We start from the raw sequence: 16,415 nt of genomic DNA on the forward strand, positions 1-16,415 counted from the left end.
TTCTCCATTGTATATTCTTCCCTACTTTGTCATAGATTAGTTGACCATAGGTGTGTGGGTTTATCTCTGGACTTTCTATCCTGTTCCATTGATGTGTATTTCTGTTCTTGTGCCAGTACAAATTAATCTCTCCAAAATACACAAACAGCTCATGCAGGTCAATATCAAAAAAAAAAAAAAAACCTGTCAAAAAATGGGCAGAAGGGCTTCCCTGGTGGTGCAGTGGTTGAGAATCCGCCTGCCGATGCAGGGGACACGGGTTCGCGCCCCTGTCTGGGAAGATCCCACATGCCGCGGAGTGGCTAGGCCCGTGAGCCATGGCCACTGAGCCTGCACGTCGGGAGCCTGTGCTCCGCAACGGGAGAGGCCACAACACTGAGAGGCCCGCGTACCGCAAAAAAGAAAAAAAAAAAAGGCAGAAGATCTAAATAAACATTTCTCCAAAGAAGACACACAGATGGCTAAAAAGCACATGAAAAGATGCTCAACATCACTAATTATTAGAGAAATGCAAATCAAAACTACAGTGAGGTAGCACCTCACACTGGTCAGAATGGCCATCATCAAAAAGTCTACAAACTATAAATGCTGGAGAGGGTGTGGAGAAAAGGGAACACTATTAGACTCTTAGTGGGAATGTAAACTGGTACAGCCACTATGGAGGACAGTATGCAGGTTCCTTAAAAAACTAAAAATAGAGCTAACATATGATCCAGCAATCCCACTCCTGGGCATATATCTGGAGAAAACCGTAATTCGAAAAAATACATACACCCCAATGTTCACTGCAGCACTATTTACGACAGCCAGGACATGGAAGCAACCTAAATTTCCATCAACAGAGGAATGGATAAAGAAGATGTGGTACATATATACAATGGAATATTACTCAGCCATAAAGAAGAATGAAATAATTCCACTGGCAGCAACATGGATGGACCTAGAGATTGTCATACTGAATGAAGTAAGTCAAAGACAAATATCATATGATATCGCTTATATGTGGAATCTAAAAAAAAGGTTACAAATGAACTTATCTACAAAACCAGAATAGAGTTACAGATGTAGAAAACAAACTTATGGTTCGGGGGTGGGGGGGATGGGTAAATTAGAAGACTGGGATTGACATACACACACTACTATATATAAAATAGATAACTAGTAAGGACCTGCTGTATAGAACAGGGAACTCTACTCAATACTCTGTTATGGCCTATATGGGAAAAGAATCTAAAAAAGAGTGGATATATGTGTAGGTATAACAGGTTCATTTTGCTGTACACCTGAAACTAACACAACATTGTAAATCAACTGTACTCCAAAAATATTTTTTAAAAGTTGATCATTTCAATAGATGTAGAAAAATCATATGACCAAGTTCAACATCCACTCCTGATTAAAAACTCCCTGGAAACTGGAAACAGGAAACAGAAGGGAACTTCCTCAACCCGATAAAAGGTATCTATGAAAAACCTACAGCTAACATCATACTTAATAATTGAAAACTGGATGCTTTCCCTCTAAAATCAGGAAAAAGTCAAGGATGTCTGCTTTTTACCAATTTTACTGGAGATTCTAACAAGTACAATAAAGTATGAAAAACTGTACCCAGATTGGACAGGAAGTAGTAAAATTGTCTTTATTCACAGTCAACATAATCATCTACAAGAAAGCCACTGGAACTAGTGAGTTTAGCAACTCTGTAGGATACAAATCAATATACAAAAGTCAATTCTATTTCTACATACTTGCGATGAACAGTCAGAAACTGAAGGATTTTTAAAAATGCCATTTGAAATAGCATAAAATATGGTATACTTAACGATAAATCTGACAAAAGGTGCACAAAACCTTATATGTTGAAAGACAGAAAAGATTGCTGAGAGAAATTAAAGACCTAAATATAACTTGTTCACAGGTTGGAAGATGTCAATTCTCTCCAAACTGATCTACAGAGTCAGTGTAATCCCAATCAATATTTACCTTTGTAGAAACTGAAAAACTTATTTAAAATTTAAAATTCACAGAGATATACAAAGGACTTAAGAATAGCCCAAACAATTTAAAAGAGAAGAATAAAGTTGGAGGACTAACACTACATGATTTCAAATTTACTACATAGCTACATTAATCAAGACAGTGTGGGAATGGGGTAAAGAGGAGTAGTTCAGTGGAACAGAATGAAGAGTCCAGAAGAGACCCATGCACATATGACAACTGATTTTCATTAAAGGTACAAAGGCAATCAGTTGGGAAAGGACAGAATTTTTAAATAAATGAAGCTGGAATGATTAGGTAACCATATGCAAAAAAAAAAAAATGAACTTCAATCCATACCTTAAGTCAAATATAAAAAATTAATGCAAAATAGACCACAGAACTAACCACAAACTTAAACCTAAAACTGTAAAATTTCTTGAAGAAAACACAGGGAAAATTTTTTGTGACCATGGATTAGGTAAAGATTTCTTAGATACAATACCAAAAAATCCATAAAAGAAGATAAATTAGACTTCATCATCTTGTCATGAAATGCACTGATAAGAAAATAAAAAGAAAAATTTGTAAAACACATATCTGATAAATAACTTGTATCTAGAATATATAAAGAACTTCGAAACTCAATAAGAACACAAAGTTTCTTATAGAAAACTGGGCAAAAGATTTGTACAAACACTCCACCAAAGAAGATATATGGATGTCAAATATTGGACACTATGGAAATGCTAATTATAATCACAGTACTGTATCTCTACCTCATTATTAGAATGGCTAAAGAAATTTATCAGCAGACAATTCCAAGTGCTGGTGAGGCTGTAGATCAACTGGAACTTTCATACACAGCTAGTTAGAACATAAAACTGTATAGCTACTTTAGAAAAGAGTTTGGCAGTTTCTAACAAAGTTAAACATATACTTACAACCCAGCAAACCCATTCCTCGATATTTACCCTAGAGAAGTGAAATATTGTCATCATACAAAATCTGTAAACAGATGTTTATAGCACCTTTATTTATAATCACCCAAACCGGAAACCATCCAAATATCCTTCAACTGGTAAATGTATAAATTTTGGTACATCCATACTTACGAAATACTACTTAGCAATAAAAAAGAACAAACTATGGGAACACACAACAGTATGAATGAGTTTCAAATGTATTATGCTAGGTGAAAGAAGGCTCAAAAAGCTTCATACTATATGATTCCATTTATATGACATTCTGGAAAAGGCAAAATTATAGGGATAGAAATGAGATTAGTAGGAATCAGGGCTGGAAGTGGTGGGAAGGAGTGACAACAAAGGGGCCTGAGTTAATTTTTTGTTCTATATCATGATTGTGGTGCTGGCTACATGACTGTAAGCAATTGGCAAAACTCATAGAATTACTAATATAAATAAACCTTATAAAATCATACACTAGGCAACAGTAAATTTTATTGTATGTATTTTCAATAAACATGACTAAAAAGTGGACACAGATAACTGGGGAAGAAATGAAAATACTGAGCTAATGCTATGCTTAAAAAGTAAAATAGGGCTTCCTTGGTGGCGCAGTGGTTGAGAGTCCGCCTGCTGATGCAGGGGACACGGGTTCGTGTCCCGGTCCGGGAGGATCCCACATGCCGCGGAGCAGCTGGGCCCGTGAGCCATGGCTGCTGAGCCTGCGCGTCCGGAGCCTGTGCTCCGCAACGGGAGAGGCCACAGCAGTGAGAGGCCCGCGTACCGCAAAAAAAAAAAAAAAAAAAAGTAAAATAATTTTAATAGAATGTTAAAAGAAAAGCCTTAATAGGAAATCTGCCTAAGTGCCCATCATCGGATGAATGGATAAAGAAGATGTGGCACATATATACAATGGAATATTACTCAGCCATAAAAAGAAACAAAATTGAGCTATTTGTAATGAGGTGGATAGACCTAGAGTCTGTCATACAGAGTGAAGTAAGTCAGAAAGAAAAAGACAAATACCGTATGCTAACACATATATATGGAATTTAAGGGAAAAAATGTCATGAAGAACCTAGGGGTAAGACAGGAATAAAGACGCAGACCTACTTGAGAGCGGACTTGAGGATATGGGGAGGGGGAAGGGTGAGTTGTGACAGGGCGAGAGAGAGTCATGGACATATACACACTAACAAACGTAAGGTAGATAGCTAGTGGGAAGCAGCCGCATGGCACAGGGATATTGGCTCGGTGCTTTGTGACAGCCTGGAGGGGTGGGATAGGGAGGGTGGGAGGGTGGGAGGGAGGGAGACGCAAGAGGGAAGACATATGGGAACATATGTATATGTATAACTGATTCACTTTGTTATAAAGCAGAAACTAACACACCATTGTAAAGCAATTATACCCCAATTAAAGATGTTAAAAAAAAAAAAGGAAATCTGGTTGTGTGGGGTTATTATTTTTTTTTGGGGGTTATTTTTTTTTGCCATTTCTACTGGCAAAAGTTTCAAGTTTTTCTATACTTCAGCATAATATATCAAGAAAAACAAATGCCCAGAAGTCTCTAGTGAAAACCTTGATGATGGACATAACAGCAATATTAACCTTGATAAAGAGCTGATTCCAATTTGTTAGTCCTTAATTAATATACAGATATACTTTACTACCGTGGAACATTTCTTTTTCAAAGCAGAATAAATCATCTTTCTTTTTCTTACAGAGTGAATAACAGACTCCACTGCACATTTAGTAGGTATTCACAAATAGTTGTTTAATTGGACTACTATAAATTCTGTTTGAACCCATTAACTCAAGCTTCTCAATTTCTCTACTTGTGCCCTTCACAAAGGGCAACCAGTCTGAAGCTCAAACAGCTCCAGGATTTGCTCAGCTACCCAGAGCTGAGCAGGAATAATATCACAGCACAGGGAAATCTGTGACCAAGTCAAGATACATGCGTGTGCAGACAACTAGCTAGGAAACTACGCTTAACTTAATGGAAAGGACAAAGCACTAATGGGATATGGTTCATGTGAGCAACTGTACCACTGTCAACCCTGTGGAGAGAAACTACATTTCAGGGCCAGATCTCTCACCGATAACTTCCCAAATAAGTACAATCAAAAGGTATCCTGGAGACTTCTATTCTCTAATGACAGTTCTTAAATGACTGCATTATAATTTCTCCCTGCTCTCACAGTTTTTTAAAGTTAATTTTTTTTTTTTTTTTTTTTTTTTTTATAAATTTATTTATTTATTTATTTTTGGCTGTGTTGGGTCTTCGTTTTTGTGCGAGGGCTTTCTCTAGTTGCGGCGAGTGGGGGCCACTCTTCATCACGGTGCGCAGGCCTCTCACTGTCGTGGCCTCTCTTGTTGCGGAGCACAGGCTCCAGACGTGCAGGCTCAGTAGTTGTGGCTCACAGGCCCAGTTGCTCTGCGGCATGTGGGATCTTCCCAGACCAGGGCTCGAACCCGTGTCCCCTGCATTGGCAGGCAGATTCTCAACCACTGCGCCACCAGGGAAGCCCTAAAGTTAATTTTTAATAGGCTGGTTCAAATGACAAAGTACAAAAAAGTATACAGGAACAAGACTTTCCCCCAATTCTTGCCCCACATCTGCCTAGTTCCTACTCCTTCAATAGGCAAACCCTGTTCTTTTATTTTTATGCAACCTTCCATAGTTTCTTTTTGTATGGTTGTATCATCTTTACACAGGAAAGCTAGCATATATATTCAACTCCATTGTCTTAAAAGCTATTTTTCTCTATTACAGCCAAAGAGAATTATTCTTTGTGTTAACAGTCAAATATAACTCATAAATAACATTTATACCTCTGTCAGAGTTGCCCTCTAGGATTGCAATCTTGAATACATAAAATTTAGTGAAAATATTTGTAGGATCACGTCGTTCAGCTTCTGTCACCGCCTCTTTAGCCTGAAAAAAGAAATATTGGGTTTCTTTTACAAAGCATATAAGGAAGACTTTACCATATTTTACTAATACTATTAACATAGTCACAATGGCTGAGGGATACTCATAATGAAAAGACATGAATCTGAGAAAAATCTTTGAAGAACTGTTCTATTAAAATGCTATGGAAATACTGAACTCTGCTTCTGAAAATAGGGCACATTATATATGTCAAACCAACCCTCCTACTGAAAACAACCAAAAAATGTTGGATAACGTTTTTTTTTTTAATTCCAAAAGCAAGTGACTAGTAAAGCAATTACCAAGCAATATCTAAGGAAAAGTGAGGTCCCAGAGAAGTAAATGGAGAATTAAAGCTACTTTTTTTTTTCCTGCTGGGCATTTGTAAACCTAGGCAAATGTTAACTTTAGTTTTAATGTACCTTACTAGGTCAGGAAAATAGACATCAAGGCTCAAGGGATCACACTCTTAGGCTAAGGGAAAACCAGAAGTAAACCCACTTTCATCCACATCCTCAGGGGACTGCAATGAAAGATAGATACCTTGGTTCTGAGAAGAATCCAACAAAATGGGGTACGGAAAACCAGTCCCTAAGGTGTAATACAAACAGACTTTGGCATGTATTCACAGCCCCAAATTACATTATATGGGAGGCCAAAAGATGTCAAGCTATGAATTTAGTTTTCATTGGTCCCAAACATAGGAAGAAGCAAATGTAAATCCTCTCTGGGGGAAGACACCTTCATGTTAGGCTTCAAAATATTTCCATAAATAATTTTTCAAGAATCTTGAGTAGAAACATAAAAAAATCAAGCACAGTAGGAAACAAGACACCATAGATGAGAATCAGCAGAAACAGATTCTCAGGATGTAAATAAAAGAACTATCAAAAACTGCCTATAAAACATCTCTGTTTTCAAAGTTTAAGGAAATAAAAGATATGCTCAAAAAGTATATAACTAGGTTGATATTCAATAGTACATATTGATACAGTTACAGTGGTTGTTTCCAGCTGGTATCCATTCTGACTGATTATTGCCCAAGCCGTATCAGTTGTTAAACACTTTGCACATCACACAAGTTTATAAGAAACAGAAACTATAAAATGTGACCTTGCTGATTTGGGCAAAAAGAACTACTTGAAATGAAAGATACAATAACCCAAATGGCAACATAATGGATAGGCTTACTAATAGCAATTTATAAGCAGATGAAGAGAAAATTAGTGAACTGAAAGATAAGACATAATAAATATGCAGCTAAAGTGCAGCAGAGAGAGACTACAAACATGGTGGACAGTTAAGTAAGGATTCTATTCTTTTAGGACAATCATTAAAAGAATACAAACAGTAATTAATTTCTACACTAGTAGAAGGGGGAAACCAGGAAGTACAAAAAAATGAGGATAAAGTCTTTTTAAAACAATTAGTGCTGGAACAACTGGATATCCACATGCAAAAAAGAAAAAAAATCTGAGCACAGACCTTAAACCTTTCACAAAAATTAATTCAAAAACAATCGTAAATCTAAATGTAAGACCTCAAACTACAGAACTCTTAGAGGTAACATAGGGGAAAACTACGTGACATTTGGTTTACTGATGACTTTTTAAACAACACTGAAAGCACAATTCATGAAAGAAAAAAGAAGCTGGACTTCATTAAAATTAGAAACTTCTGCTCTGTGAAAGACACTGTTAAGAGAATGAAAAGGCAAGCCACAAAATGGGAGAAAATATTTGCAAAACACATATATGATAAAGGAATTAGGACACACCATTATAAAAATAAATCAAAAAGGAAAAAAGCAAGAGAGGAAGAAAGGAACTAAAAACTCAAACAATTAACAAGATGGGACTAGTAAGCACTTAACTATCAATATTTAAATATAAATGAACTAAACTATCCAATCAAAGACACAGAGTGGCTGAATGGATAAAAAACAAACAAAAACAAGATCCAACAATGTGCTATCTACAAGAGACTAACTTTAGCTTTAAGGACACATATAAGCTGAAAGTGAAGAGATGGAAAAAGATATTCCATGCAAATGGTAACAAAAAGAGAGCAAGAGTGGCTATAATTATCAGACAAAATAGACTTTACTCAAAATCAGTCACAAGAGACAAAGAAGGACACCATATAGTGACAAAGGGGTCAATTCATCAAGGGGATATAACAACTGTATATACATACACATTCAACACTAGAGCAACTAAATATTTAAAGCAAACATTAACTGAACTGAAGGGAGTAATAGAAATAAATAACAGTAGGGAACATTTCAAAACCCACTTTCAACAATACACAGGTATCCAAACAGAAAATTAATCAATAGTGGACCTAACACTACAGACAAAATTGACTGAATAGACACATACAGAACATTCCATTCAACAGCACCAGAATATATATTCCTCTCACATACACATGGAATATATTCTAGGATAAATCGTATGTTGGGCCAGAAAGCAAGCCTTAACAAATTTAAGAAGATTGTAATCATATCAAGTATCTTTTCCCACTGCAATGGCATGAAACTAGAAAAAAATAACATGAAGAAAAATGAAAAATTTACAAATGCATGGAAATTAAACAACACACTCCTGAATAATCAACGGATCAAAGAAGAAATCAAAAGGCAAATTATAAAGTATTTTGAGAACAAAAACAACAAAGAAAATATATCAAAGCTTAGGGAATGCAGCAAAGATAGTTCTAAGAAGGAAGTTTATAGCAATAAATGCCTACATTAAGAAAAGATCTCAAATAAACAACCTAACTTTACTTCTCAAGGAATTATAAAGAAAAAACTAAGCCCAAATTTAGCAGGAGGGAATTAAAGATTAGAGCAGAGATAAATGATATAGAGACTAGAAAGATAATAGAAAAAAATTAATGAAACAAAGTTAAACAGACAACCCACTAAGACTGAATCAGGAAGAAACAGAAAATCAGAACAGACCAATAATAAGGAGACTGAATCAGTAATCAAAAACAGCCCAACAAAGAAAATACCAGGACCAGATGGTTTTAGTGGTGATTTATATCAAACATTTGAAGAAGAATTAATGCCAATCTTTCTCAAACTCTTCCAACTGAAGAGGGAACACTCCAAAACTCATGTCACGAGGCCAGCATTACCCTGATACCAAAGTCAGATAAAAATACCACAAGAAAAAAGCAACAGGCCAATATCCCTGATGAATATAGATGCAAACATTCTCAACAAAATACTAGCCAACAGAATTCAACAGCCCATTAAAAAGATCATACACCATGATCAAGTGGAATTTATTCCTCGGATGCAAGGATGGTTCATACACAAATCAATAAAAATAATGCATTACAGTAACAGAATGAAAGATAAAAATACTATGATTCTCTCAATAGATACAGATAAAGCATTTGACAAAATTCAACACTCTTTCATAATAAAAGCTCTCAAAAAACTGGGTATAAAAGGAGCCTATCACAAAATAACAAAGGCCATATGACAAAAAAACAGCTAACAACATACTCAGTGGTGAAATGTGAAAGGTGTTCCTCTAAATTCAGGAACAAGACAAGGATGTTCATTCTCACGACTTCTGTTCAACATACTACTTTTTTTTAGACCTAAGTAATTTATTTTTAAACTTTTTTTTTTTTTTTTGCGGTACACAGGCCTCTCACTGTTGTGGCCTCTCCCGTTGCAGAGCACAGGCTCCAGACGCGCAGGCTCAGCGGCCATGGCTCATGGGCCTAGCCGCTCCATGGAATGTGGGATCTTCCTGGACCAGGGCACGAACCCGTGTCCCCTGCATCGGCAGGCGGACTCTCAACCACTGCGCCACCAGGGAAGCCCTAAACTTTATTTTTAAGTTCTTTTTATTCAATTTAATTTTTATTTTATATTGGGGTATAGTTGATTTAAAATGTGTTGTTAGTTTCAGGTGTACGGCAAAGTGGTTCAATTATACATATACATATATCCATTCTTCTTCAGTCTTTTCCCATATAGATGATTAGAGAATACTGAGTAGAGTTCCCTGTGCTATACAGGAAGTCCTTGTTGATTATCTATTTTATATATAGTAGTGTGCATATGTTAATCCCAAACTCCTAATTTATACCTCCCTCCACCTTTCCCCTTTGATAACCATAAGTTTGTTTTCAAAGTCTGTGAGTTGGTTTCTGTTTTGTAAATAAGTTCATTTGTATCATCTTTTTAGATTCCACATATAAGTGATCTCATATGATATTTGTCTTTCTCTGTCTTAGTTCACTTAGTATGATTATCTCTAGGTCCATCCATGTTGCTGCATTATGGATGGCATTATTTCACTCTTTTTTATGGCCGAGTAATACTCCACTGTACATATGTACAACATCGTCTTTATCCATTCCTCTGTCAATGGACATTTAGGTTCTTTCCATGTCTTGGCTGTTGTAAATAGTGCTGCAATAAATATTGGGGTGCATGTATCTTTTCAAATTATGGTTTTATCCAGATATATGCCAAGGAGTGGGACTGCTAGACCATATGGTAGTTCTATTTTTAGTTTTTTAAGAAAACTCCATACTGTTCTCCATAGTGGTTGTATCAATTTATATTCCCGCAAAGAGTGTAGGAGTGTTCCCTTTTCTCCACACTCTCTCCATCATTTACTGTTTGTGGCTTTTTTTTTTTTGTGGTACGTGGGCCTCTCACTGCTGTGGCCTCTCCTGTTGCGGAGCACAGGCTCCAGACGTGCAGGCCCAGCGGCCATGGCTCACAGGCCTAGCTTCTCCATGGCATGTGGGATCCTCCCCGACCGGGGCACAAACCCGTGTCCCCTGCACCAGCAGGCAGACTTGCAACCACTGTGCCACCAGGGAAGCTCATGTTTGTGGCTTTTTGATGATGGCCATTCTGACAGGTGTGAGGAGATACCTCACTGTACTTCTGATTTGCATTTCTCTAATAATTAGTGATGCTGAGCATCTTTTCATGTGCTTTTTGGCCATCTGTATGTCTTCTCTGGAGACATGTCTATTTAGGTCTTCAGCCCCTTTTTTGATTGGGTTGTCTGGTTTTATTTGTTATTGAGCTGCATGAGCTATTTGTACATTTTGGAGATTAATCCCCTGTTGGTCACTTTGTTTGCAAATATCTTCTCCCATTCTGTGGTTGTCTTTTTGTTTTGTTGATGGTTTCCTTTACTGTGCAAAAGTTTTTAAGTTTAATTAGGTCCCGTTTATTTTTGTTTTTATTTCCATTACTCTAGGGTTGGATCCAAAAAGATATTGCTGCAATTCATGTCAAAGAGTGTTCTGCCTGTGTTTTCCTCTAAGAGTTTTATAGTATCTGCTCTTACATTTAGATCGTTACAGTTAAGTCCCCTACACACGAACAAGTTCCATTGCAAGAGCGCGTTCCTAAGTCCAATTTGTTTCTAAGTCCAACAAAGTTAGCCTAGGTACCCAACTAACAAAATTGGCTATATAGTACTGTACTGTAAGAGATTTATAATACTTTTCACACAAATAATACATAAAAACAAGCAAACACAAAAAATAAAACATTTTAATCTTATAGTACAGTACCCTGAAAAGTACAGTAGTACACTACAACAGCTGGCATACAGGTGCTGGCATCAAGTGAACAGGCAAAAAGAGTTACTGACTGGAGGAGGGAGGGGAGGTGGGAGATGGTAGAGCTGAAGGATCATCAGCCATAGGTGACGGAGGGCAAGCTGCAATTTCACTCATGCCTGATGTTGGTGGCACAGGTTCTGGTTCCTTGCTGGATTCAATTCTATCTACTCTCTTGAAAAAAACAATCCAGTGATGTCTGGGTAGTAGCTCTTTTCTTCTTGTCATATATGACATGGTAGCACTGGATGGCATTCTGAATGGCTGCTGCAACCTTTGGGTATTGCTCTACGTTCGGGTCCTGTGCCTCAAAAACTAACAGTACCTCCTCATATAAAGAAAACCCCCTTGCCATTTCCTGCATCATGAATTTCTTTGGTTCTTCAGTTACTTTTTCTTCCTCTTGTCTCTCCTCGTCCTTTCTCTGGGCCTCCAATTCCATCAGGTCTTCATTAGTAAGCTCCTCATGTTGCACAGAAAGGAGTTCAGTGAAGCTGTCCTCTTGCAGATCTAGCTCCAGCTTCTTGCTGAGGGTCACGAAGTTGCTGAAGACCTCTTTGTACTCCTCAGCCACATTCTCAAATCCACAAAAATCGTGAACAAACTGCGGCCAAAGGTTCTTCCAAACCCCATTCATGGTGACGGCCATAACCTTACGCCAAGAAAAGTCAATGTTTTTTATGGCCTTACAGATGTTATAGTCCTTCCAAAATTGTCACAAGGTTGTTCCTGATTGATCACTAACCTTTACTGTCTGATGAAAAGTGTGACATAAATGATGTTTCTTGAAAGTTGCTATAACTCCCTGGTCCAAAGGTTGGATGAGCAATGTACTCAATAGCATTCAGTGGCAGATGCACTACTCTGACGTTGGGATGAAAGTCATCCATGAATGGGGAGTGGCCTGGAGCGCTGTCGAGCAGCAAAAGAATGTTGAATGGGACGTCTTTCTCCAAGCAATATTTCTCTACCTCCAGGATAAAGTGGTGGAAAAACCAGTCCTGGAAAATGGCCTGTGTAATCCAGGCTTTGGCGTTACTCTTCCACACGACAGGAAGAGAGCCCTTGGCTATGTTTTTAAGGGCTCTTGGGTTCTCTGAATGATAAACTAAGGAAGGCTTCAGCTTCACATCATCAGAACCACTGCCAACAAACAGAGTTAGCCTATCCTTTGCTGCTTTATAGCCGGGCATCAACATTTCCTTCTTACTGATGTAACTTTGGTCTGGCATCCTCTTCCAGTACAGTCTTATCTCATCCACATTAAAACCCTGCTCAGGTAAATACGTGCCTTCATCAATAATTTCTCAAAGCGTTTCAGGAAATTCCCAGGCAGCTACCATATCTGCACTCACTGCCTCGCCACTTACTTTTATGTTGTGAAGGTTGGCTCTAGCCTTGAACCGATGAAACCACCCATGGCTGGTGTTAAAAGATGCTCCCTCTGATTCTTCACCATGTTTCTTTCTCAAGTCTTTTAGGTTTCTCTTGAAGGCTTTTAGCTTTCTCTTGAATCAGCATTAAGCTGAACGGGACTCAACGCTGATGCTGATCCTGCATCCACACACTGAAAAGTTTCTTCATCTCCTCCACCACTTTTACACGTTTCTTCGACATTACTGCCGACATCATCGGCACAGTAGACTTCACATGTTCCATGATCTTGTCCTTGTTCTTTAGAATTGTGCCGAAGGTTGAATGACTCATGTTATAAGAATGAGCGACGTCTACCATCTTTTTGCCTTGCTCCACTCTCTCAATTGTTTTCATTTTTGTTTCCATCGTTATTGCTTGGCACTTCTTAGCAGTATCAGCTACATCACTGCTGCTTTTACACTTGCTTCCAGACATCCTGGGCTTGAAATAAAGACACTGTACTACTGTACTCTATACAGTATAGTACAGTAGAGTACACAAAAGCACAACTTGTAGAGGATACACACATATGACAATGTATGTCAGACACGTGAACTAACTTAATGTGGACTGGATATGCAAGCGCATGTTCGCATCTTTGAAAGTTGGCAACTTGAAGGTTCATATGTAGGGGACTTACTGTAATCTATTCTGAGTTTATTTTTGTGTGTGGTGTTAGAGAACGTTCTAATTTCATTCTTTTCCATGTAGCTGTACAGTTTTCCCAGCATCACTTATTGAAGAGGCTGTCTTTTCTCCATTGTATATTCTTGCCTCCTTTGTCATAGTTTAGGTGACCATAGGTGGGCGAGTTTATTTATGGGCTTTCTATCCTGTACCACTGATCTATATTTCTATTTTTGTGCCAGTACCATATTCTCTTGATTACTGTAGCTTTGTAGTATAGTCTGAAGTCAGGGAGCCTAATTCCTGCAGCTCTGTTTTTCTTTCTCAAGATTGCTTTGGCTATTCAGGGTCTTTTGTGTTTCCATACAAACTGTAAAATTCTTTTGTTCTAGTTCTGGTAAAAAGGCCATTGGTAATTTGATAGGGATTGCACTGAATCTGTAGATTGCTTTGGGTAGTACACTCATTTTCACAATGTTGATTCTTCCAATACAAAAACATGGTATATCTTTCCCTCTGGTTCTGTCATCTTTGATTTCTTTTATCAGTCAGTTTCTTATAGTTTTCAGAGTACAGGTCTTTTGCCTCCTTAGGTACATTTATTCCTAGGTATTTTATTCTTTTTGTTGTGATGGTAAACGGGATTGTTTCCTTAATATCTCTTTATGAACTTTCGTTGTTACTGTATAGAAATGGAACAGGTTTCTGTGTATTAATTTTGCATTCTGCAACCTCACTGAATTCATTGATAAGCTCTAGTAGTTTTCCAGTAGCAACTTTAGGATTTTCTATGTATAGTATCATGTCATCTGCATACAGCAATGGTTTTACTTCTTCTTTTCCAATTTGGATTCCTTTTATTTCTTTTCCTTCTCTGACTGCCATGGCTAGGACTTCCAAAACTATGTGGAATAAAAGTGGTGACAGTAGATATCCTTGTCTTGTTCCCAATCTTAGAGGAAATGCTTTCAGCTTTTCACTGTTGAGTATGTTATTAGCTGTGGGTTTTTCATAAAGGCCTTTATTATGTTGAGGTAGGTTCCCTCTATGCCCACTTTCTGGAGAGCTTTTATCAAGAATTGGTGTTGGATTTTGTCAAAAGCCTTTTCTGCATCTATTGAGATGATCATATGCTTTTTATTCTTCAATTTGTTAATGTGGTGTATCACACTGATTTGCAGATATTGAAAAATCCTTGCATCCCTGGAATAAATCTCACTTGAAAGGGGTGTATGATCCTTTTAATGTATTGTTGGATTCAGTTTGCTAGTATTTTGTTGAGTATTTTTGCATCTATATTCATCAGTGATATTGGCCTATAATTTTCTTTTTTTGTGGTATCTTTGTCTGGTTTTGGTATTAGGATGATGGTGGCCTCAGAGAAAGAGTTTGGGAGTGTTCCTTCCTCTGCAATTTTTGGGAATAATTTCAGAAGAATAGGTGTTAATTTTTCTCTAAATGTTGAATAGAATTCACCTGTGAAGGCATCTGGTCCTGGACTTTTGTTTGTTGTAAGTTTTAAAATCACAGTTTCAATTTCAGTACTTGTGACTAGTCTTCATATTTTCTGTTTCTTCCGGGTTCAGTCTGGGAAGATTGTCCCTTTCTTAGAATTTTTCCATTTCTTCCAGGTTTTCCATTTTATTGGTGGTGTATAGTTGCTTCTACTAGTTGCTTATTATCCGTTGTGTTTCTGTGGTGTCAGTTGTAACTTTTCGTTTTTCACTTCTAATTTTATTGATTTGAGCCCTTTCCCATTTTTCTTGATGAGTGTGGCTAAAGGTTTATCAATTTTGTTTATCTTCTCAAAGAACCAGATTTTAGTTTCATTGATCTTTGCTACTGTTTTCTTCGTCCCTATTTCATTTCTTTCTGCTCTGATCTTTATGGGTTTTTTTTCCTTCTACTAACTTTGGGTTTTGTTTGTTCTTCTTTGTCTAGTTGCTTTAGGTGTAAGGTTAGGTTGTTTGAGATTTTTCTTGTTTCCTGTGGTAAGACTGTATTGCTATAAACTTCTCTCCTAGAACTGCTTTTGCTGCATCCCAAAGATTTTGGATCGTCATGTTTTCATGTTCACTTGTCTCTAGGTAATATTTTTAATTTCCTCTCTGATTTCTTCAGTGATCCATTGGTTGTTCCATAACATGTTGTTTAGCTTCCATGTGTTTGTGTCTTTTACAGTTTTTTTTCTTGTAGTTGATTTCTAATCTCATAGCGTTGTGCTCAGAAAAGATGCTTGATATGATTTCAATTTTCTTAAATTCACTGAGGTTTGCTTTGTGGCCCAGCATGTGATCTATCTTGGAGAAGGAGGTCCATGTGCATTTGAGAAGAAAGTGTATTCTGCTGCTTTCAGATGGAATATTCTATAAATATGAATTAAGTCCCTCTGGTCTAATGTGTCATTTAAGGCTTGTGCTTCCTTATTGATTTTCTGTCTGGATGATCTGTTCACTGATGTAAGTCTGGTGTTAATGTCCCCCACTATTATTGCATTACTGTTGATTTTTCCTTTTATGGATGTCAACATTTGCCTTATATATTGAGATGTTCCTATATTGGGTGCATATATATTTACGATTGTTATATCTTCTTCTTAGATTGATCTCTTGATCATTATGTAGTGTCCTTCGTTGTCTCCTGTAACAGTCTTTATTTTAAAGTCTATTTTGTCTTATATGAGTATTGCTACTCCAGCTTTCTTTTGATTTCCATTTCAATGGAATGACTTTTTCCATCCCCTCACTATCAGTCTGTATGTGTCCCTAGATCTGAAGTGGGTCTCTTGCAGACAGCATACATACAGATCTTGTTTTTGTATCCATTCAGCCAGTCTATGTCTTTGGTTGGAGCATTTAATCCATTTACATCTA

General features: G+C 37.3%; 1 protein-coding gene across 1 annotated transcript in view; it reads right to left on the reverse strand.

The window, feature by feature from the left end:
* TEX11 (testis expressed 11) overlaps positions 1-16,415 on the reverse strand; it is a 338,390-nt gene that overhangs the window by 102,638 nt on the left and 219,337 nt on the right. The window contains exon 17 of the mRNA XM_065900178.1: positions 5,784-5,886. Within this exon, the coding sequence (XP_065756250.1) occupies positions 5,784-5,886 (103 nt within the window). The remainder of the gene's footprint in view (positions 1-5,783; positions 5,887-16,415) is intronic.

The sequence above is a fragment of the Phocoena phocoena genome, chromosome X, assembly GCF_963924675.1.
Source record: "Phocoena phocoena chromosome X, mPhoPho1.1, whole genome shotgun sequence".
In the NCBI taxonomy this organism is placed as follows: Eukaryota; Metazoa; Chordata; class Mammalia; order Artiodactyla; family Phocoenidae; genus Phocoena; species Phocoena phocoena.